The sequence below is a fragment of the Juglans regia genome, chromosome 14 (genome assembly GCF_001411555.2).
Source record: "Juglans regia cultivar Chandler chromosome 14, Walnut 2.0, whole genome shotgun sequence".
Lineage (NCBI taxonomy): Eukaryota > Viridiplantae > Streptophyta > Magnoliopsida > Fagales > Juglandaceae > Juglans > Juglans regia.
The window spans coordinates 12118673-12143019 of record NC_049914.1 but is presented as its reverse complement, the minus strand read 5'-3'; the positions used below and the strand labels follow the sequence as shown (position 1 = coordinate 12143019).

General features: G+C 35.5%; 1 protein-coding gene across 1 annotated transcript; it reads right to left on the bottom strand.

Annotated features, from left to right (window-relative positions):
- Positions 1 to 383: 383 nt before the first annotated feature.
- On the bottom strand, positions 384 to 8270 carry LOC108990122 (WD repeat-containing protein 20-like). Its single transcript, XM_018963990.2, has 11 exons — positions 7945 to 8270; positions 7275 to 7592; positions 7077 to 7185; positions 6903 to 6996; positions 3493 to 3580; positions 3304 to 3387; positions 2464 to 2560; positions 2291 to 2378; positions 1963 to 2068; positions 1769 to 1861; positions 384 to 981 (listed from the first exon to the last, which is right to left on the bottom strand). The coding sequence occupies exons 1-11, from the start codon at positions 8164 to 8166 to the stop codon at positions 571 to 573; spliced, it is 1710 nt and encodes a 569-aa protein (XP_018819535.1). The 5' UTR covers positions 8167 to 8270; the 3' UTR covers positions 384 to 570.
- Between the last annotated feature and the right edge of the window lie 16077 nt (positions 8271 to 24347).

The window sequence follows — 24347 nt, the reverse complement described above, 5'->3', positions numbered from 1 at the left end:
AAAAATTATATAAAATATTATTAAAATATATTTTTTAAATATTATTTTTATTTTAAAATTTAAAAAAATTAAATTATTTATTTTATTTTGTATGAAAATTTGAAAAAATTGTAATAATTAAATTAGATGAGATGAAAAGTTTTGTAAAAACAAACGAGACCTTAATCTCTTGTCAGCTCTCTGCATTGTGATTCCAATACATAACCTTAACTTGCAAAATAAAAACAATGTAATTGGTAAATCAGATTTTGCACCTGCTAGTGCTAAATGCATACGAGAACCAGAAGGTCATCAACTACCATTCCGGGAAGTTTATCATTCGTAGGACACAAGTAAGAAAGGGGAAAAGGAAAGGGGTTGGGGGTGGGGGAAAAAGTATTACCAGTGTTCAATTTTGCACAGATTATGGCTATTCTTCTGCTAAAAAATGGATATTTTTCAGTTCATGAAAAAAGGTATAACAGGAAGCTAAAACATCAGAAAATCATGTAAAAACAACAGGCTAATGGGGGGTATTCCATGAACAAGCAGCCATGAATCACATACAACTTGAGATTTTTCTCGTGTATTTTATCGATGTACAGATTTATAACTAGCGGCACTTGTTTTGCCTGGCAATGGCGGTTGCTCTTTTGGACCACTACCTACAAGGACTTCTGAGTTGTTTGATTGGCTTTCCAAATTTCCTGGTCTCATCCAAATCTTCACGTGCCCTTCCCGGCATGCAGTGAGAACGGATTCCTCAGTAAAAATTAAGCCTGATAAGGGTTCCAGATGGACTCGATGTGCAATTAATGGGGACAGCTTTGGAACATCTCGCATGCTTGGAGCAGCTGGTTGGAGAGTGCCCACTGGGCAAGCACTATCCCAATGAGATGATTGGCTTCCAGTGCTGAACGTGGGGGACCCACCAGGCGGACACCGGCGAAGTGGCACTATGATCTCATCCATTGACAAATCCCACAAAAGCAATTGTGTATCCTGTAAACATGAAGCAGATGATATACAGCAAAGACAGTTTTCTGTACGGCCCTAAATTGTAATCATTTGAGGAGACATCAAGTAGGATTATTATGGAATCGAAAACCAATGCATTCTGCTTGATTTTCAGCTCTACAAACAACTATTAGATGAAGACCGGAAAACCAAAGACCTTTATTACAAGGCAATACCTCAGCACATAGTTTTCTATCAAGTCAAGGCCCAGCTTCTTCGCATCAAGTTTTCCATGGCACTAATTTTTGTTAAATAATTTGTCCAAAAGCCTTTGCAAAATACAACCTGTTTATGGTATTCTCCCCAGAAGATTCCTGTCCGTTCTTTTTCCTACTTGAAGAAATTTAACTTAATAATCACACGGCACGTGGTACATCTGATTCATTTTTGGTACTTTAAAATGTGGGACTTAAGAGGAAAAAGGCCAACATCTACTTGACTATGTAATCTTGACTACTTGGTGACATTACTGACATCAAGGTGGCTATCAATTCAAAGAAACATTTATTATCCATTTCATTTCTTGCAAATAGAAACACATTTATTCTCTTGCATTTAATACTAGTAATTTTTATTTTTTTACCTTTTACTTTTTTTCTTTTTATTTATTTTTTTTTTGGGGGGGGGAATTGCAGGGGTAGGGGAAATAAGTTATAAAAAGAAAATCAAACTTTAAACAAAAAGGGAAAAAGATAAAGAAGCTGAGCAACAGAATTTCCTAAATTACGTATGAGCAGGAGAGCAAAAGGGAGGGGTGATAGCACAAAATTACCTGACCAACAGAACCAAACCGGTACATGACATTTTCTTCAGAACCATCTGAAGTTGGTGATGACCAATACGAGTCAAAAGCCACACCACTGACCTGCAAGCCATCCTCTCTAAATTGTTCAAGATAGCCATATGCAACTTAAATAAAAACTTCAACAATTCTCAAATAAGCTTGTTAACAATTCAAAACATTACCCATGAGTTGTGCCCCTCGCCCCATGCTACAACCTTCCGATCTTCCATACTCCATACTGTAACTAGATCGTCTTCACCACCAGTCAGAATGTATTTTCCATCGAAACTGACAATCAGCATTTAAGGATTATGTATATTTTCTTCTTTTTGGGTTTTTTTTTCTTTTTCATTGGGGTTGGGGGGCAGGTTGTTTAAAAAGTTTCAGCATTCTCTATATGGAATCATGATAAGGAAATACTATGTAATATGCAATTTGAATAGCCCGGAATCTGGATATACAAATGAGGAGAACACTGGCAAAGCAATAATCTCTTACATATCAAGTTACCTCCAGGCAATACATAACAGTGCACCATAATAACTTTTCCCACCACATATGAGTTGTTCTTTTGAGTAGTCAAATACCCGTAGATATCCTACATTTAGCACTTCCCATCAGGACCTCTATATAGTAAGTGGAATTTATCTATAAATCACAAGAATAAGAGATCAGAAGAATACCATCTCGACCAACCGTTGCCAAATATGCACCATCAGCAGAAAAGGCAATGCTGTTGATTGAACCTTGGCAGATATGCCATCTAGAAATTGGATTACTCTACAAATAAAATTAAAGAAGAAATGAGGATGGCAACTACACATATAGAAAGAAAGAAATGAAGGTGGAAACTATAAAGCAGGTAGCTTTGCAATCGTATCTTCCATAAAATTTAGTGAATAACCAACAGAAGAAGATTTTTCTAAGCCAAGTTGCACGATCTGTAAGTAATGAATAGAGGCAGATACACGAAAAATTTACAAGCACAAGCATGGAAATGCGTAGATGCATGCAAGAATACAAAAATTCAGAGAAGGAACAAATTGTTTTAAGAATTGCGCATATATGTGCATCATGTATTATACGTCACAATGTTTTATGCAAACAATATGTGAAGTCTCAAAAGTCACAAAGTGTTGCCATGCAAGTTGTCCACTTGCTCTTGTCCCCCTTTTAATAGATTACACATAATTGACTATGTACAAAGTTCTGTTTAGGATAACAAAAAGTTATTTGTATATGATTAGAATATGTCACAATTGCTCCCAAGTGTCCAACAACTAGACATAACACAGAGACAAAACCGCATAACTGGTTACAATTTACAACAGCTTATCAATTCCAAAATACTGATGTTTTTAGTGTCTCAGCACTATCTGTATAATTATTATTTTATATAGTAATCATGAAACAGAACTGGTATTGAAGTGATTATAGAACAGCAACAAACTACTTGAATATGAACATATACTCTTTTTTGTAAGTAATATGAACATATACTTCAGAATAATAAAATCAATTACCTTACTGGACTTTGCATGCACAACAGAAAACTGGGTTTGATCCTTTATAACCGGAAAGGATGAATCAACAGTACCATCCTTGCCCTATAATAAAAAGGAAGTTATACTAATTTTAGTTTGTGCAGTAGAGCAGAAGGTAGCAGTAAAGGCAGGCCGAGAATAATCAAGTTTAATAAAGTTGAGGCTTGCCTTTTCGTACACATACAGGCTTCCATCAGCATGAGCAACAACAAAAGCACCATCACCCTTTGGAACCCATGCAACACCGGTGCATCGACTGCTAAAAACAACTAGTTAGTTCACACATTCAGACTAGTAACCACATCACACAAACATAGATGTGCACACATTCAAACATACAAACGTAAATACACACACATGCATAAGTATTTTTACCATCACATTATAAACAATGCCACAACTTGCGACCCCAAAGTTACATTCTCCAGTCACCCCCCTTATATAGACTTATTTGCAAAACCTAGAAAAAAAATGTACCAACCTATTATCCATTCACAACAGGACCCAAACTACAATACACCACATAAATATCTTAGAATTTTGTACTTCCACATAGATTAAAAGATTCAACTTAAGGAAAATTCACTGCATTAAAAAAAACAACTTTGAGAATGTAGAAGACCTTCACTCTCCAGTTCAGCTTTCACTTTATTTCAATAAGCAGGTGCAGTTTGTTTGCAAGGAAATTAACAGGTGGACTTTCTCAGTCCTCCAAGGCTTCCTAAGGATTTCTATCGTGAGGGAGGTTATTATGTCTTTTAAAAAATTTACACTTTCTTAATAAAGGCATGTGATTGAATCAACTCTATTAAGGTTACCAAGTATTAAGTTCGTATTAACCCTTATTTAGGTGAAACTCTAGATGAAGGTAATTTTCTTTATAGGTTTTCTTCCCACTCCCCTTCTTTGAATTCTTTAAATTTATTCTTGTCGTGCAACCTCACCAAGGCAGGGTCCTTCTGAGCTAGCCTTGGTGAGAAAATCGAGGATAAATCTTATGTAATGCCCTAATGGAAAGCCTAAGCCCACATGGTGTATTCTCCAAAAGGACTAGTCAATGATATAACTGGAGCATTATAAAGAGCAAGAACTTCTCATTCCCAAGCAATGTGAGATCTCATACACTACCTATCTTTTATTAGAATGAGGTATCACAATCTCTCCCCATTATATTACCAACGTCCTCATCGGGCCAATCCGCCGTAGGTGGCACATCTTAAGTCCTACATTTTTAGTTGGAATAGGCTTTGATACCATTTGTAATGCCTCATTGGAAGGCTCAAGGTACATGACCTATACTCTAAAAGGATTAGTCAATGATATAATTGAAGTCCCATTGGAACATTATAAAGAGCAAGAATTTCTCATTCCCAAACAATGTGGGATCCCATACACCACCTACCTTTATCAAAATGGGGTATCCCCCACCCTACCCAGTAGAAATTATGAGAATCTAGGGCAGAATAGAATTCAGGATATTTGAGACTACATCTCATCTCAAGCCCACTTAGATCACTAGGTTGCATCTTGACGGTATCAGGTTGCATCCTTACTTTGATAATGAGTATGTTGTCTAATCTTCCTACGTATTTTCTTTTACTTTTGCCTTTGCTGGCTGGGGTTGCTAGTAGAATTGAGAATATTTATTGTAATTTCTTATGGGGAGGAATAGGAGAGGAAAAGAAGTTTCATTTGGTTAGTTGGAATAAAGTTTGTCAACCGGTTTCTTGTGGAGGATTGGGGGTGAGAAATTTGAGGTTGTTTAATAAAGCACTCATTGGAAAATGGCTATGGAGATATCATGAAGAGAGATGCTTTATGGAAGAATGTTGTTGCTGTTAAATATGGGAGTGGATAGGGGGATTGGTGTTCTAATGAAGTTAGAGACGCGTATGGGGTGAGTTTATGGAAGGGTATTAGGAAAGGTTGGGGGGAGTTTTCTAAACATATTAAATTTAAGATGGGGGAAGGGAAGATGATTATCTTTTGGCATGACATTTGGTGTGGGGAATCAGCTCTTAAATTAGATTTTCCACCTCTTGACAGGATTGCAAGGGATCAAAATGTTGCTGTGGCAGATTACCTTCAATGTACGGATAATAATATTCTATGGAATGTTGACTTTATTAGAGATGCAAATGACTGGGAAGTGAATGTTGTTTCAGATTTTATGGGAAGAATTTATAACTCAAAAGTGATGCAGGGAAGAGAGGACAGGCTATTGTGGGATCATGCTGGAAATTTTAGGTTTTCAGTCAATTCTTATTATAAGGTGCTTAATTGTCATTCTAGCTGTGTATTCCCTTGGAAAAGCATTTGGAGGGTGAAGGTACCTACTAAGGTGGCGTTCTTCAGTTGGGTGGTTGCTCTAGGGAAAGCATTGACCATGGATAACCTTAGAAAATGTGGTTTGTGTATAGCTGATTGGTGTGTCATGTGCAAGAAGGATGGTGAATCTGTAAATCATCTTTTTTACATTGTGAGGTGGCAAAGTCTTTGTGGAATGAGGTTATTGGTCGGACAGGTTTATATTGGGTGATGCCTAAGGAAATTGTGGATCTCCTTGCATGTTGGTATGGTTTCGAGGCAAGGAAATGTGCTGCTACCATATGGGGAATGATTCCTTTGTGTTTAATGTGGTGTTTATGGCTGGAAAGGAATGAGAGATGTTTTGAAGACAAAGAGCATTCTTTTGAAGATCTTTGTTATTTTTTCTTTTCTACTTTGAGTTTGTGGGCTAGGATCTTTGTAAGGAATGATGATAATGTACTGAATCTGTTTCGGTCGTAGTTTCCTGCTTTCTAGTGTGTAGTAGGTATTTCATTTGTATACTGCCTATGTACTTGGGCTGTGCCTATTCTTGATCATAAAATTCTTATTAATTATAAAAAAAAATTAAACTTGTGCTGCAATTGACAGTCCGTTTTTTCCCTATGTCATCTTCTGCCAACTTTACTTCATCTGAATGAGACAGAATGAGTTCTTTACCCAAACCATTTATTGGTAACACCACCTCAAAGAAATTTCAACTACAATGTAGATGGAGATTCCTCCAATTCGCCTAAAAGAAGACACTGTAATGCTAAAAAAGAGATATGTACGGTAATGAAGCTTACAAAGGACAAAGGTCCTCCAGAAATCAGCACGATGTTGGATTAGTGATGGAAAGTCTTCAGTTAAAATTTTAGAACTAAAAATTTTAGCGCCCGTTGACAACCAATGGATCCGAAGCCTACAAGAATACTACACCGGCTGATAGAGCTTAAAAAAAAAACTATTTTTTATTGATGTAACTATTGCTAATCAGATTTGATGACTTCCCATAAACTGTTCCTTTGTATTGATGAAAATCCTATCAATGATACTTCAATTATATCGAACTTAATGCCAATCTTACATGACCGTCTGAACTGAGTTCATCAAAAGAAAGAGGAAGAAAAAACAGAAGTGATTAACATGGAAGAAAAAGTTGTGTGCCCTATAAAGGAAGCTCTAACATAGGCACGTTTTGAGATTGAGAGGCCAGAAAACATGGCAAAAGAGAAAAAGGAAACAAACTGATGATAAAATAGTCTTGCCTGTTACTGACTGAACCTTCTTTGTTATAATGTTGTGCCCCAACAAGCTTCTTTCCAACATCTTGTAATTGTTGTCTCAAAGACACTGAGTAGACTGCAATAACATGAAAAATAAGCAGGTCAGAATCTTCTTCTTTGTATAATGATGAATAAATCATTAAAAAAAACTTTTACCATCTCCAGAGTACAATCCTATAAGCAAGTCATCTCCATCCTTGGCTTCAGGATCAAATGCATGGCAGATAGGGTTTGAATTGCTAAAATGTATCGATTTTATAGGATCCTGAAAATAAAAAATCTTACCATCAGCATAAATTCCAAACCAGACACCCAAATATCTCCAAATAACACACCCCTATGGATGCCTATTACCTTATCTGGCGAATTGAGGTCGCTGAAAAACAAGGTATCCCCAACATTGAATATCAAATAGGTTCCTTTACCATCGTAATTTGAAAGAAGCATAGAATGACTACCATTTGACCCTGCCAATAAACTACTTCTACTCGTTACATTAGCAGCTTTACTTGCGCCATTCCCTCCTACAAAACTAGGCGGGCGGCCACCATTTCCACCCCCGACCCCTAAGAGCCTTGCAGCAGCATATCTCACTCCGCTGCTTGTACTTGCACTCGAGCTTGGTGCGGCCCCAGCCTGTGCAGGCTTTTCCTTGACGTGCGCTAGAGTTATCTGAAAATCACATACCAGACTTCAATTATTTCAAACTCAGATAGAAATTTATTTCTTATTTGATCGCTGAAAAAAGAAATAAACTATAATTTGAAATTAAAGAATTCTGTAACCTAGAAGCGTGATAAGGAAAAAAAAAACGATTATCCATTTAAATGAATTCATTTCGAATTAGCGAATGGTGAAGTAAACGTCAGGGAACCAGGGCAGCAAAGAAGTTACCAATTATCAAAATCTTGTTCACTTGAACTTTTCAAAATCTTCCTTTTCTTTCCTTTCTTTTCTAATCCCAAAATTCTCTCTCTGAAAAAGAAACATCGAAAAGAAAAAAAACAAAAAAAGAAATCCCGACCTGAGAAATGGATTTGCTGTGTGAATAAGGGAGGAGACCAGGGGGGTGAGTCTTCTCGTAATGGAGCTTGTACCGTCCCTCTGGAGTCTTGAAGTACGTCTTCAGCGCCTGAGATTGCGCATTTGTCGCCGATGGAGACGACGTCAGGGCCGTGGACGTCGTCGTCGATGCCGACGCCATCACTCCGTTTCCGTAGCCGTTGTTCCCGTTGTGCATCATCATCGCGGTTCTGCCCGTCTCTCCCACTTTCCTTTTCTCTAGAGTCTTTCACGCTCTGACATTTTCGTAGCTCTTTTTTCTCCCTCCCTCCCTCCCTCCCTCCCAAATCTCTTTTTCTCAAAGACCCCTCTGCTAGTGCTGCTCGTTTCTTCTGTTCAGCTACTGGTACAGCCCGATCAGGAGCAAGGATCCTGTGCTTCTCGTATACAAGTGTGTATCGTGATCGCATTTTGGACGATAAGAGATCGAGACATTAGAGATAAAGGTGGTCATCTTCATGGACGGCTAGGATGTAGGAATCATGAGTGGAGCTTTGGCATTGGTGGGTAACTTGTATACGTGGACTAATCCGCAAATAAGACGCATGCAATGGAAGGAAACTACGAGTGCCGTCGAGGAAAGGACCTCGCGATTAAAGTCGTTGGATTGTTGTGGGCCGCCCGATGAATAGGCCTCTTTTTTTATAATATATATATATCCGACTCGGGGTTGTTATAAAGGATTCTGTGTGCTAGAAGTAGGCTGCAACCTGAGCAACCAGTTCAACATTTGAGTCGGATCCGATCCGATTCGACCCGTGTTTCTGGATGTGTTAGACCGACCTGAAGATTCAACCCGTCTTGTTGTTGTTTGTTAGTTTTTTTTTCCCTTGCCGAGTACATGCCCAAGCCAACTAGAACTAGTTGTTAAACTCTACGACACCACCTCTTCGCGCTGGTGATTCACGTCGGGTTTTGTGGAATACTTCATCCAGAGTTGCGAAGGAAAGCAACAGAGAAAAGCAGCAAAGAGAGAGAGATCGAGAAGGACCGGCGGGGTGGAGATTTGCTGCAGAGCTTCACAATTTCGACGGCACACGGGATCTTCGACCAGAACATCCCTCTACTTTCTTACCCAGTTGCTGAGTGTTGTAGATAGCCCAGATCACCTTATTCTGGAATCACATCAACAACTTCTTCGCCCAGATCTAAAGCTCTAGCCAAGGTTCCGTATTCTTCGCGCCAGTGATTCGGCACTTATTCAAATGGTTGGAGTCCGCAAAATGAGAGAAAATTGAAATGGGCAGAGACATGGACAGAGAGAATCAAAGAGAGTGGCAAAGGAAATACTGTGTGCCGTCGAAACAGTGAAGGGGAACAGAGGCGATGGTGAATGGTATCATGAGCAAGAGAAGTGGCTAGGGTTTCATTTGCAGAGGATAAAAATGTGGGTTTGAGTTTTTAAAGAGGTGGGTCGCCGAGTTGCATGAGTCGAACCCGAACATTAGTTAAAACCGATTTGTCGGGTCGGGTCAGGTCGAGTTTCACGGACGGTCCGGGTCAATCGGTTTCTTGCACAGGCCTAGCTAGAAGTATGTTGAGTAACGTTATAAACATTTATGGATTAAATGAGAAGAATTTATTTGTAAAAAATTAATCTTTTATATAGATTTCATATTTATTTTTTTTTTAAAAAAAGTGTGCGACATTTAAAGATTCTATAACTGCAAATATCATTTCTCAAATTGAAATTAGGTAAGTACTGATTCAATAAATTGGGTGATGTATGACAATTTTGAATTGGTTATTTGAATGCCGATATAAAGTATTAAAAATAAGAGAAATGATATATTTATAGTCGTGGAATACACAAGCGTTACGCAATCCTTTTGAAAAAAATGACTAAATACCGGACCCACATGATAAAAAACTAATTTTTTAATAACATACCTCACTCTTTCTCAAAAAGATTATACGGCACTTACGCATTCTACGACTGTATATTACTCAAAAAATTATATGCAATGCAATTCAAATTCATTGATTAGTTTCAATAAAAATATAGTATGAATCTAAATAATTTCAATAAACAAGTAATTTATGTATTTAACCTCAATTGTCAACATTTGTTTGCCTCATATACAAAAAAGATAAAGATCATTAAGTTATAAGCATGTAACAAATGTAATATTTTATACACAACCACAAATTTAATACAAAATACTCATTTATGTCCTAATCTTTTATTCAACTAAAGAAAATAAATAATTACACGTTAAATCTTTCAATTTTTCTACGATTCTTATTGAATCTTTGCCTCAATCCACATGGATGGGCAGCATGAAAACTATCTCCTCATTTTCCTTCCCAGACCCATAAGAGACTTAGTAGTTCGCTGTCGCCACAATTGTTGTTGATAGGGGAAGCCAAAAACACTCTCCAATGCCAGGTATCTCTCCCTCTTTCCATATTCGAGTTGCTTTAACTTTCATCGCGCCCTAACATCAATTGATCGGTTAGGCTTGGCCGGTGCAAGTAACTTCACCATAGTTGATTTTGTGACGGATTTTATATTGAGTTTCAAATATGGATTTTTTATGATGGGTATATGTTCGAAGTATTGACGACACATTTTGGCCAGTTTTTGTCGATGGCTAGCATTTTTGCGATTTCTTGATGGCTAGCAGTTGATGGGTATATATTCATATATTGATGGCTAGCATTTGTTGTAAATTGTTTCTAGTTTATTCTAGATTGGCCCAAACTAACATCATTACTGTCATCAACATCTTTTTCATTGTCATTGTTACTGTATGCATAAGCCAATAAGAAAGAATGCATTTGCTTCTTGTTTTCTACGACTTCTTTGATGACTAGCATTTTCTGTGATTTTGTTTCTGTAATTCTAGTAATTAATATATAATCTCTCCATTGCCCCTGACTTAATTATCATCTCCTCCCCTTTTATAAGGTTATATATAGTCTAGGGTTCAATATTGGTTTATTTGAGTTAGGAAACTTTGGGTTGATTGCAGGGGGACTTCCAAGGGTTGCCTACTGCCGATTGTAAAACAGTTACTTCTATTCTTTATATGATGATGTAGATTAATGAGGAGAAGTCCATTTTGATCCAATGTTGTGTATATATTTGTTTGGAATGATTTTTCTATCATAGTTTGTGTTTTATTTAAGATTGAGTTTTATGAAAAAAATAAAGTATGAAATTTGTAAGAGTAATGTAATGAAGAGAGATTGTATAAAAGTTTTATTGATCGGTTTATCTTGAATGATTTGTTCATTTTGTGGATGAACAAAACGAAAACATGGTGGATGAGTTTTATGATCAAACAAGAAAACATAGGGTAACACCTTGCTTTCAGCGGATGGGTTTTCTCAAAAAGTAAAAAGAAAAAAACTTAGGCAAAGAATTAATGATCCATACTAACATCGAAGACCCAATGTTAATGCCAAAGTCACATTCAAATCCGAAAATCACTCTTAAGTATGTTCCAGCATTGTTATCATGACTGGGTAAGAATGCTATCTTGACTCCCGACTCCAATAAATATTTTCTTCACTTGTGGATCACAAAAAAAAAAAAAAAAAGTTACACAGTTTAGGGTTGGGCTCCGACGGAGTTGAAGTTGGCCTTCAACTCTGACTCCGATCAGAGTTGTTGGAGTTGGAGTTTGAGAGGCAAAGGGTCGGGGTGGGGGGAGAGAGAGAGAGAGAGAGAGAGAGAGAGAGAGAGAGAGAGAGAGAGAGAATTTGGTCGTTTGCGTTTGTGTCGTCGTTGAATGATGTCAATCCCACCTCCTCTTCAATCATGGCGGTTCTTCGTCGTCGGTCTCAAGACTCTCAACTGCTCAAAGCCTTAACATCGAGTCTCCTCTCAGTCTTCTCATTTCCTTTTCTGCTTTTATTGAGTTTATCTTTCAAAAACTAGTTTTCACATACACTATAAAAAGTGAACGATAATGATATTTCGAAGCTAACACTGACTATAAAACTAGACATGCATGTATCAAAACCAAAAATAAAAAATAAATAAATAAAGAAAACGATGGTGATTTGAAGCCAAAGGCTGAAAAGCTCGAGACTCGAATGATTAAAAAATTAAAGATGTTTCAATGTGTTTTCCATCTTTCAAGTTATGCTTACCGAGGGACCAAAAGTGAAATAAATATTGGGTTGCTCCAGAACTTCAGATAAAAAGCTTGGTATCAGCGTTACGATGGTTCATCATTAGCCATTAGGTAGTAAAGCGAATGGATGGTGTCAAAGTACTTTTATTTTTTATAACTAAAATTGTTTCAGTTGAACAAGAATATAAAGATTAGAAACGATAAATTAAGTGAATAAATGAAAGTATTTGAAAGTCAAACTACAAGACTGACGAAAGTGAAAAAAAAGAAAGAGAAACATTCATAGGAAAACGAGCATTTTTATTTCGTTATTAGGAGAATGGTAAATATTAAGGCAGTGGAGGAAATATAGATACAACAAACAAAGAGTAGAGATATCAGTCGGAGTTCGGAAGTTAAAGTTGATGTCGGCCCCAATTCCGACTCTAAACTTCAATTATTCCAACTCCGTCGGAGTCGGAGACGGAGAGGGTGTCGACCAGAGTCAGAGTCGCCAAATTTTTTTCCCTCCCCTAACACAATTAGTGGAGGTCATCATAACTACTCTTTATGATGGCATACTTTATTTTGAAATCCTTTCTCCAATGATCAAGACATACTTGAATGGCAATTGCACGATATTCTTCCACATGGTGAATACAATGAGTGCATGTCTACATAAAATTTTCTTGAACTCGAATAGTCTACATGTGCACATTACCTCACATTTATTATCATTGAAGTATACATAATATTTCACCTATTTTACAATATTATCATAAATGCTCAAGTGGTTTAGAACTTCATACGTCGATATTGTGTCTTCAAGTTTTGTTAGGGAAGACAAGCAATTCATAATTCCCTAAACTCTATTTGGACCTCTTTAAACATGGCATTCATGTGTATCTCTTCAAATTGCTTCTCAATTACATGGATTGTAATGCAATGGATCTGTTGTTGGAATAAACTGAAATTTGCTATCATTTCATTCTTGACCATCCTGGCAAAAGCATTATCATAGTCCTCAACAAATTTTTTCAACAGTGTAGTAGCATCTACATAGCCATAAGAAAATGCGTTCTACTCTCGCTATGCTTGGTTGTGGATATTCCAACCCAAGATGTACATCTCACATATGCATGTACACATTGATGCCGCTTATCATTCAACTTACTCAACCAAGCACTATTTGTTAAACTATTGATTTGAATGACGTTGTGCCATCATTGTTCAAATTCTTCACAACTCAAAGAGCCATATATACAATCTAATAAATGACCTTTATAGTTGTCATATTGTTAATAAGATCTAAATTTGTGAAATATTTTGCATAAAATATTCTATAAACATAATCTATACTTGGCTTTTGGAAAAATTCTGGCAATTGTCGCGTGCATTGCCCTATCTTGGTTGGTTATAATATCATTAGGAGTCTGTCTTAACATACACCTCAACCATGATTCGAACAACCATACAAATGTATTTGTGTCCTCATTTGATATGAGGCCACATCTAAAGAGTATCGACTGGGCATGGTGGTTGACTCCCACAAAAGGAGCGAATGTCATTTTATATTTATTTGCTAAATGCATTGTGTCAAATGTTATAATATCTCCAAATGACTTATATGTTACCCTACTTTGGGTATTTGCCCAAAACACATTTCTCAACATCGAATTATTATCTAGATCCTTCACATAGAAAACTATTTTTTTTCTCTTGCTGCCGTACTAAATAGTTGCGAGATAGCTTTGTATCTCATGCTCCAAGTAACTCATTTCGAACTTTATTGATATGATTCATGCACACTTTTTCTCCAAAAGTGAGATTCTCATATCCACCCACTTCAATCACCTTAGTTTTGTAATTTTTAGCCAAATCGATTTCGGTTTTATCCATCATCTCAATTTTTTTTTTCGACTAACTTGGTAATTTTTTATGACAAGCAATATGTCTTGCTTTACTCGGGCTCACAACATGATTGTGTTCGAGGACGATAGTGGATAATTGATGCCTTTCACAGCTGTCTACTTTGCATTAATCTTAGTCTTGCAATCTATCCCCCCTCTCGATTTTGGCTGTTCAATGTTCGATGACTTGTTTCTTGGTTTATAATGGCGATTGCATGCTTTGGTGAAGTACTTTACCTTCCCATAATTTTTAGAAGTCGATGTTCTTTTCAACGTTCCAAAGCCCTCTTGTTTGGCATGCTTATTCTAATATTCAATATCTTGTTGAGTCCTAAATATATATCAACTTTCAGTTCTTCAACCTTTTGATTGTCAGTATACTGAGATCCAACTTGCTCTTATTGGTCTACATTAATCAAAACATAAAAGAGTCCATGCTATAGTCAAAATTCATAATGGAATCATACAACAATTTAAGGAAACAATCCCATTAAAAATTTATAATTAACATCTAACCTCGTTGAGTAAATCTTCACTGTTGTGTTCTTCCTTAGAAAACTTCAATCAACTTGGTTCCATCTTGATTATGGCTATGAGATAACCAAAAATAGAAATTATAAGTTAAGTAATATATATAGTTATTATACAAGTATGTTTCGGATTTGGCTTCTAAACAAAAACAATATTTTGGACATGACTTTCAAACAAAACAATATATAAGCAACTATGTTTTGGATGTGGCTCCCAAAATCGGCAGTATTCAAAACTGATGTGGCCCTAAAAAAGTAATTTTTTGGACACTTGATGAAGCCCGGCCCACGACAAGCTAACACTTTAAGAAATCCCGAAACGACGTTGTTTGGTAAGTTTCCTTCTTCCTTAACTGATCTCTTCTCCACAGTTTTTCCTCAATTGCTTCAGTTCTGCACATTTCTCCATCATGTATGCACCTAACCCATGATCTTGCAGTTGCATTGATCTCTTCTCACATAAAAAATCATCACCTTCCAGCAGATACTCTTCCATTCATTTTTCTCTCAACCTCTCTCCCTTAATCGTGCATTTAATCACTGGATTTGGGACAATCACTATCGACCTCCTCCACACGATTTTGTACTGTCATCGAGCCCTCTCACCGGAAGTACTACCATTGGTAACTCTCTCCTCTCATTATTTGATCTCACTTTCACTCTCTTTTTCCCTCTGTTCATGCACACACAAATTTCTTTTTTTTCTTTTCCTCTGTTTTTCATGCACACACTCATTTTATTTTCACAAAATGTTTCCCTCCATCGAGCAGTGCCCCTTGTGTTTGTCAGTTTTTGTCAAAGAACCCAATACCGGTAAGTCTACGTTACTATCTTCTTCTCTATTTGTTCATCGTTTAGTAAAAGGGGGATTTTGTATAATTTTAAGTTTAGTTATTTTAATTATTTATGTTAAAGAATTGTGATTTGGGTTGATGTGTAGCTTATTGGTTTGGTTTATTAAATGCTGAGTATATGTTTTGTTTATGTGGTATTACTGCTAGAGTTCCGACTCAAGGCGTAGATAATACAAGGAAGTCAGGTAAGCAGAGTTCCTATACTAGTTTTGCACAAATAAATGAAATGAGGTTGACTTTGAAAATATGCATTTTATCTTTGAAAAGAAATATGAAAAACGACCTCAGATGTTTATTTTGCATATGCATAAATCCTATATAAGAGAAAGTATTTTTGTCATGATTGGTGTAGACATGAACTAATTTTAACATTCTATTTCTGAACTGTGAAAAAGAGCAAATATAAGATCCCAAAAGTTTTTCTTTGATTAAATGAAAAAGTTCTGTGTCTATTATTCTTGGATATGTGAAATGTTCTAAAAGTGTTCAGTATTCAGTTTTGATATGATGTGTCATCTGAAAATCTTGGCATGAGTTTCTGATTCTGTATTTTGAATATGATCTGGTTCCGATGATGTTCTGTTCTATTTTTGTTAAAGCCCAGCCGTGTGTATAATGATGGTTTATAATTCTACCACAGGTGTGAAACATGGTATACAGCCCAGCCAAATGTATAATGGTGGTTTATAACCCTATCATGGGGTGAAACATGGTATTTGTCCCGATATGATACTCTGATATGCTACGAAGATGAGGTTTTAGTCTGTGATATGCCAAGGGATATTTTTGAAATAAGAAAGATTTTATGAAAGCTTCGCTTTGACTTTTTGATAATGTGTTTCAGTTTATGCATTCTGAAAATAAATATGATGTTTCTGTTTTTTGAAAGTAAATGTTTTGTTATGCATACTTAACTTTGTAAATGCTCATGTTTATATACTAGTATTTACTCTCTACTTACTGAGTTGTTGATAACTCACCCCTTAATCTTCATAATACTTTTCAGATGATATTGATGGTTCTGCTGAGGATCAATATTAGAGTTTGTCGGCAAGATTAGCTGTGGATAGTTATTGGGTATCTTGTGGTACTAGTGCTGTTGGTGGATTTATTTATTTAGTAGGTTGATTTCAATATGTTTAGACGGTTTATGGAGACTTATGTCAATTCTATTTTATTATATTTTGTTAATTGAGATATGAAAAAAAGTTGATATTTTATTTGGGTTGTTGTATTGAGGATTTGATATGTGAGTATGTATGGTTTATTAAGGTTGAAGTGTTTACGTCTGTTTTGGAGTTTCGGAAGTATATATTTTTGGATTTAGAAATATATTAGTATTGTTGGAGTTGATTATCAAGTGTCAGGAGTTAACTCTCTAGACCTCTGGGGTCGGGGCGTTATACTCGAATCACCCGAAATTGCTAAAACACTTTATGCATATAGTTTTATATAACTAAAATTATTTTTTACACTCGTATTATACAAATGGTTTCATACAGATTGTTCTAGATGCTTTCATACACATAAAACACACTACAAGAGACTAGAAAACAAATATATACTACGAAAAAAAAAGAAAGTGCAAAGGTTAAGCATGATGGGGACAATGAGTGCAAGTAAAAATGAAGGCAATGAAATTCACATTCAATTCAACGTATTCTCTAGGGACAACATTCACGTTTATACTATCGCATACGCAGGAACATGATAAAGACATAGAGATAGTGCTTGACAGAGAAAGCATCTTGTGTGTACCTGTTGGTGATGAGGGCTCCAATATCGAGGACTGTAACTTCCGGCGATGATGTCAGGGGCAATGCTAGCAACAACTACAAAAAAAAAAAAAAAAAAAAAAGCTAAGTCAAGGAACGAGGAAACACAAACAATGAAAGTGAAAAATTGACAAAAAAAAAAGAGAAAAAAAAAAAGTGTCTTACCAGCAATACAATATTTGTAGGTAACTTGCCCAACATTACATGAATTTCATCCCTCAAGTCCTTTAACTTTTCCCCTTATGTGGTGTCAGGATTTGGATAATCTTTAAAACTTTTATTCTCAGTTTAGATGGATTTATGAAAAAATCTAGATGCCCATGATAATTTGAATTTCTATTACAATCCCAACATTTATTTGAACCGCATGAAAATCCCATTCTAAATAGGTGAGAATCTATATTTCCAACTTGTTAAGATATTTGAAATGCGCACACATATGTGTATATATATATATATATATAAATATTCATTTTCAATTTCTTAAATTATACTTGTATGTTTATTTATATATAAAATTAGGACTTATAAGCAATGTTTTAAATTTCGTTTTGCTGATTATTCTGGCTTAAGTATTGGAATGGAAGATTGAAGATTTATAAAATGAATATACGCTGAAAAAATTAAAAAAAAAATCAGAGAGATTAGTGTTAAAAGAAAATATTAAAAAAAAATCACAAACTTGAGTTAAGACACAAAAAAATAAAAATAAAGAAAGAAATAAAAGAAGTGAGAAATTATTAAAAATAATGAGACTTAAAAAATAGAGGATGAAATGACATATTAAAGTTATAAAATAATTAAAATTATATAATGACTTTCAAATTTTAAAATTACATGAATTCCATTAAATGTGAAATTTACAAAAATGTCATCCTATATCAAGAAAACTATAAAACTGCCATAAAAAAATCCATTATGGAATGTAGTCTGGAATGCAAATTTCGGCCGAAATGACCAAAATTGTTTATTATTCTTTTTATTCAATGACTACAAATATGACTATCTGATTCAAGTTTTCGTAAGGTGTGAGACGTCCTCAACCTATACTTGAAATTTGACAGAAGTTGAGGTGTTGGTATATGTAACAATAGTTACACACCCCTTATGATCATGCCAGTGGATATGCATGAATCTAGAATGTTACTAACAATATGCTAATAATTGCAGCGGAAAGGTAAATAAAAATTATACTATAACAAATACATCCTAATCCAAAAACTCTCATAATCACCAAAAGATATTTACTTTACAAGCCATGCATCCTTTAACAGAAAACACTGTCATCATTTACAATGTCTACATGATCATGTCCACAAATATTACAAGTCATACGTCCTTAGCAGAAGCATTGCCCACTAACTACAGGTTTACAATCATCAAGTCTTCAAAATATTATAACAAACATTGTCAGCTCGCAACAACTACTTCAATCCAACTCTTCAAGGTTTATCTGTACTCCTTCAAGGTCATGCTTAGCGTGATATGCAACACAATCTATGGCTTTGAGGAGCGAGACTGACTATCATAGTAAGATTATAAAATCTCAATAAGTTAGTCCTAAAATTACACTCATGATATCAAGTAACTACAATTATTAACAAATACGAAAATGAAATCACACAATTCTATATATCAAGCAATCAATGATTTGAAATTATGATACCGTTTTAAGAACTATAAGGTTTCAAAAAATCTTCACCTTAAAAGCTCTCTAGCCTCTATCATTTGAGAGGCAACAGCTGGACCCGAAATATTTATACCCTCTAAGTCTGAGTGGGTTCAATAGACTAGAGAGATCTTTATTCCCAGAGATATCTCTAAATCTCTTTACGTTCACTGGACTCGAGACATTTATCCATTCTAAGTCCTAATGCATCCACTCAACTAGAGACCTTAATACCTAGAGACATTTCTACCTAATGAGTCTCTTTAGCTTCACTAGACCAGAGACATTTATCTCCTCTAAGTCCGAACGTGTCCACTCGACCAGAGACATTTATCCCCTCTAAATTTGAGTGTATTGACTATTCTTAATTAACTCAGAAATTTTCACACCAATCACACAAAAGGAATTTCATAAATTTTTTTATGTTTTATGCAATGATGCTATAGTTATGGTGAATTGATGATTTTTATGTAATAACGCCGTATTTATAGAATTTCATAAAAATCAGATTCTCCTTGCCAAAAACATGTTGGATAGTCTCATACTCTCTCTCTCTCTCTCTCTCTCTCTCCCCTCTACTTCTTTCTCAATACGCCATTCTCAATCTCTTTCTCCATCTCAAATTTATTGTATGTGTATGGAAGAAGAAAGAAAACAGTGTGTGAATGTGCTCAGGTAAGATAATCAATCAAGAGAAAGTGTTAAGTGTTGTCCATCCACCTATATATAGTCGTCAACCAAATTGATGAGTACCCTACGCATTTTCAATAAAGTTATGAGGTGTCAAGACTTTCAATCTGAGGTGTTGTGTAGATAGAAGTAAAAGGTAGCAAATCAGACTTGGCTTTCGAGCATCATTCCTGTCCGAGAAAGATGTTTACTATGCATTTAGACCTGATTTAGGCTCTTTCAAATGTAAGGTGTGTGACGCCTTCAACCCCCCTTTGGGATTTGACAGGAATTAAGGTGTCTAGATATGTAACAATAGCTACACATCCCTTATTCTAATAAAACATAAACCAATATGCTAATAATTGCAGCAAAAAGGTAAATTAAAAATTCTACCAGATAAAATACATCCAAATCCAAAAACTTTCAAAGTCATGAAAATATATTTACATTACAGATCAAACATCTTTAACAGAAAACACTGTTATTATTTACAATGTCTACATGATCATGTCCATAAATATTACTAGTCACATGTCCTTAAGAGAAGCATTGTCCACTAATTTCATATTTACAATCATCAAGTCTTCAAAATATTATAACAGACACTACTAGCGTATACATCTATTTCAATCCAATCCTTAAGGTTTATCTATACTCCCTTAAGATCATGTTCATCGTATTCGTATTCTGCAACACAATCTACTATTCCAAGGAGTGGGACTACCAAACTAAGATTATAAAATCTCAGTTAGTCCTAGAACTACTCCCATAAGTAATGACAGATATTAACAAATATACAAATACAACTTTATAGCCTTAAAATCACAAGTCACACGTCCTTAACAAAACCGATTAAAAACATACACCTAATTAATTATCTATCCCTAACAAACATCACATGACAAGGATATTGTAAGGTGCATACTTGACTTCTTTGCTCTATTTGGAATTTTATCTTCTTTTGATCTTCTTGCTGCATTGATCATAATAAAGAGTAAAAGAAAGTTAGGCCCTTTGTAACATCCCGATCCTATATCATTAGAGATATTTCATGGATATTTTATTAGGTTTGATAATTAGGTTATTATTATTATTATTATTATTATTATTATTATTATTATTATTATCAGATTATTAGAGTTTTGGATTTGAATTTAAATATCATTTCTTCCTATCCCAACCCGTTAGCAACAACCTCACACTCATCCTTATCCCTTAAATTGATAAATTCAAATTCCATTAGGAGACGAACTCGTATGAGAAAACCCTACCATAGTTTTTCCTCTATAAAAGCTCACGGAACCTCTTATTAAATACACCACAAACCATGGACAAACCTTTCCCATGCATGCGCGTTTCAGCTCTGTTTTACACCCTCAACAGAGCACTGACGGCAACAACCACTGTGAAGATACTTCCACCACCGTCGCATACACAAAACCCAGAGTAGTCACCTCTCTTCCACCCCGAGCTACTTGTTTCGCCGGAAGCCACCATAAAATACGTCGGAACATTATGCCGAACAGCCCAGAATTTACCGCCACTACACTGTGACGTTCGGACCAGGAGAAAGCACTACCCAGCCATGCAATACCGTAGTATCAGCACTGCTCCTCCCCTTGCAGCAACACCACCATCTCCCACGTTCCTCTGCGGCGACTCCATGCTGCTCAGAACACGCCGATGCCACCACCAGCCACCTTAGAAGACACCGGACCATCCCCAGCCGCGAGGACACGCCGCAGCAGCCACGGACGTGAAGGCCGAAGCCTCTGTTTCGCTTCAACGGTAGCCACCTTGAGGGACGTTGAACCACCGACCAGCCACCACAGAAACTGCCGGCCGTCCTTGTCCCGTCGCACCTACTCCCTTCCGGGAAGGCTACTGCCGTCGCCACCCTCCTCTCTCTCTCGGCAGCGTTTCAGCGTGACAGAGCTCTCTCTCTCTCTCTCTCTCTCTCTCTCTCTCTCTCTCTCTCTCTCTCTCTCTCTCTTTCACTTCCTTCGGCGTCGCACCACCACAGACGAGCTCCAGTCGCGCCGCCGTGACCCCCGCCAGCAACCCAGAACCGCCGCACGTCAGCCTCTCTCTCGGTGAGTCCTCTGCCTCGCACGCGTCTTCCGTTGCCTCTGTTTCTCTTCATAACGTATCAGTTGCTTTTTAGGTTTAATTCACCCAGTGCAAGTGTTTAAATGAGATTACTTTTATACCCTTTGTAATCCTTTCCCATAATATCTTCAGTATTTTTAAGTATGATTACATTTATAACCTTATGTTTAAGTGTATGTTAATTATGAATATTAATATGTCATTGTATTGAAGTTGAGTTTATTTTATTAAATAATTTATTAGTCATGAGCTCATTTTTATATGAATAGTTAAAGAATTTGAAAGGGGATTTTAAATTAGATTTAATCTTATTTTAACAACGATTTTAGTAATTTTATTGGCCTTACTATTTTAAAGGTTAGTTTTTAATTAGATAAATATATTAGTTAAAGGTTCTTTTTAATAAATGTTTAAAGAATTGGAAATATGTTTTAAAGTATAATTTTAAGTCTAATATTTGAGTTAATATTTCCTTTGTCAATTTAGTAAGATTTAATAAAACTATTATGTTAAGAATTTAATAAAATTGTTATGTTAAGAATATTTAATGGAATTTATTAAGTTTCTTATAAGATTTAATAATTACGTTAAGAAATGAAACTTAGTTTAAGAATTTAAGTTTTTGTGAATTATTTAAAAATAGCTCGAGTATTTCTACTAAATTATAAATTAGTATTTTAAGTAATTTAAATACTATGAATTATTGATTTTAGTGTTAAACAAATTTTGGTTTGACTATGTTTTAGAATTCCGAATTTAGTTAAGTAAGATATTAGCATTTATTTTAGTTCCAAACAATTTAGTGATAGTTATTTATTGAATATAGGTCTCAAGTTACGAAGTATTATTCAAGGAGAAACGCATCGAGGTAAGTAAATTTGATCATAAATTAGGTCATCACAGTTAGCTTATATGTGTGTATTATTCAAGCCAGTTCTTCGATAGCCATTATTTATGAACTGCTCATGTCATGTGCAAGCATGTCATCTAGCATAGCATATGATCATGTCATTCCGCATCATGTTTAAATTCAGAAATTATGTTTTATGTATGTAATATGTCATGCATCTCATGTGTATAAGACACGTAAGCCATCTTAACTTCAAGTGTAAGATAAGTTCAGATCAGTTAATAAGATGGCCATTCAGATGCATGGTACCAATGCAGTTCAGTTCAGATCAGGGTGGTGTGCAAGCCACGAACTCAGTCGTGGTCCACCATAGTATGCTAGAATACTATCAGCAGTTCCCCTTGCTGCAGCGGGATGTGGGGCTGGTGTACAACCTTACACACAGGGTTAAGTGTGTTGGCCATTCAGATAAGTAAGATAAATCAGTCAGTTAGTTCAGATAATTCAGTCATACATAGCATAAGCATTAGCATGAACAGTCATGAATTTTAAGTTCAGCATGAAAGTTCTAATGAAAATTTTATGTTTATTATGTTTTCGTTATGATAGATTTCTTACTGAATCATCGACTCATTTTAGTTTATTTTCATGTTTTTAATTACCCAGGTGAAAATGATGATTACGAGCAGGCAGGCCAGGAGTAGAAGGAGCATTTTAGTTTTGTTCAGACTTTTTAAAATAAAATGTGTCTCTTATGACGAATTTATTCAGTTATTTCTTTAATGTTTTTGGGAAGACATTTTTATTAGACCTTTTATTTCATAATAAATTACTTCAGTTTATTTTTCAATTGTGAAATTAGAGAATCGCTTGCCGGGTTTATTTTTCATGAAAAATACGTGACACACCTAGCCTACGGGAAGGGGGTGTTACACCCTTATTGTGATCTATAGCCAGTAACAATAACATAAATGATAACGTATTAAGAGTAATGATAATGCCATATCATATATGTATAGAAAAGATCAGACTAATTTTTGGTTATATTCGTTGGTATATGCTACATGATTCAACTTAAAACGGAGTGCAAAGATTTTGTTCACTATAAATAAGTCTTATGAATTATGAATTCCCACACATTACTGTATACTTGATCCTTTCAACCGTGCACTTTATAAGATTTGTTTATTGTATCCACTGATCTGAGAGAATGTTTTGTCGATGTGACTGAATCAACTAAGATATGAAATGTTACTGTCAATAGAGAGCCACTAGACCTCACCTTAAGAATGTCCCCACCATTGAGGCCAAGCCCATCTAGTAGAATAGCAAAACTATATGATATAAGGGCAATATGATCTGAATCCTCGCCACTTAAAAAGCACATTCATTGCAATGATATCAACTGATGTAGGGGTGAAAACCAAACCGGTTAGTTCGGTTTTGACCAAAAATTGAAACCGATCGACAGGTGGTTTTTCATTGGGAAAATCGGTAGAAACTGACCGATATAGAGGGGTGAAACCGGCCATATTGATTCCAGCCGGTTTGGTTGGTTTGTGCCACTTCTTTTGGGCCTTCTTTTTTGCCCAATTCAACATCTTTCCGTGTCTTTTTTTTTTTTGCTCAATTCAAGATCTTTTTGAGCTCTTTTTAGTTGATTTTAAATTTTAATTTGTTGAGTTTTTAAAATCCATTTTAAATATTGAATTTTAGTTTAAATTTAATGTCATTTGTAATGTTAGACTTAGATTAAAAAAAAATAATTAACAATATTAAAATAGTAATGACGTGATGGCATAATTAGTACGTACTAAAATAAATTTACAACAACAAATCAATATGAATAACGTTTTAGGCACGCCCTTTTCAAAAAAGCAAATGAATATTGAATAAGGGCGCGCCTAAAGTGTTTTCCTTATTATTGAATTT

Excerpts from the sequence above, each read along its gene's own strand:
- LOC108990122 (XM_018963990.2), bottom strand. The coding sequence starts at position 8,166 with ATGATGATGCACAACGGGAACAACGGCTACGGAAACGGAGTGATGGCG. Across the intron at positions 7,593-7,944 it reads ACAGCAAATCCATTTCTCAG|ATAACTCTAGCGCACGTCAA; the intron begins GTCGGGATTTCT and ends TGTGATTTTCAG. Across the intron at positions 2,379-2,463 it reads GGCAACGGTTGGTCGAGATG|GATATCTACGGGTATTTGAC; the intron begins GTATTCTTCTGA and ends TGCTAAATGTAG.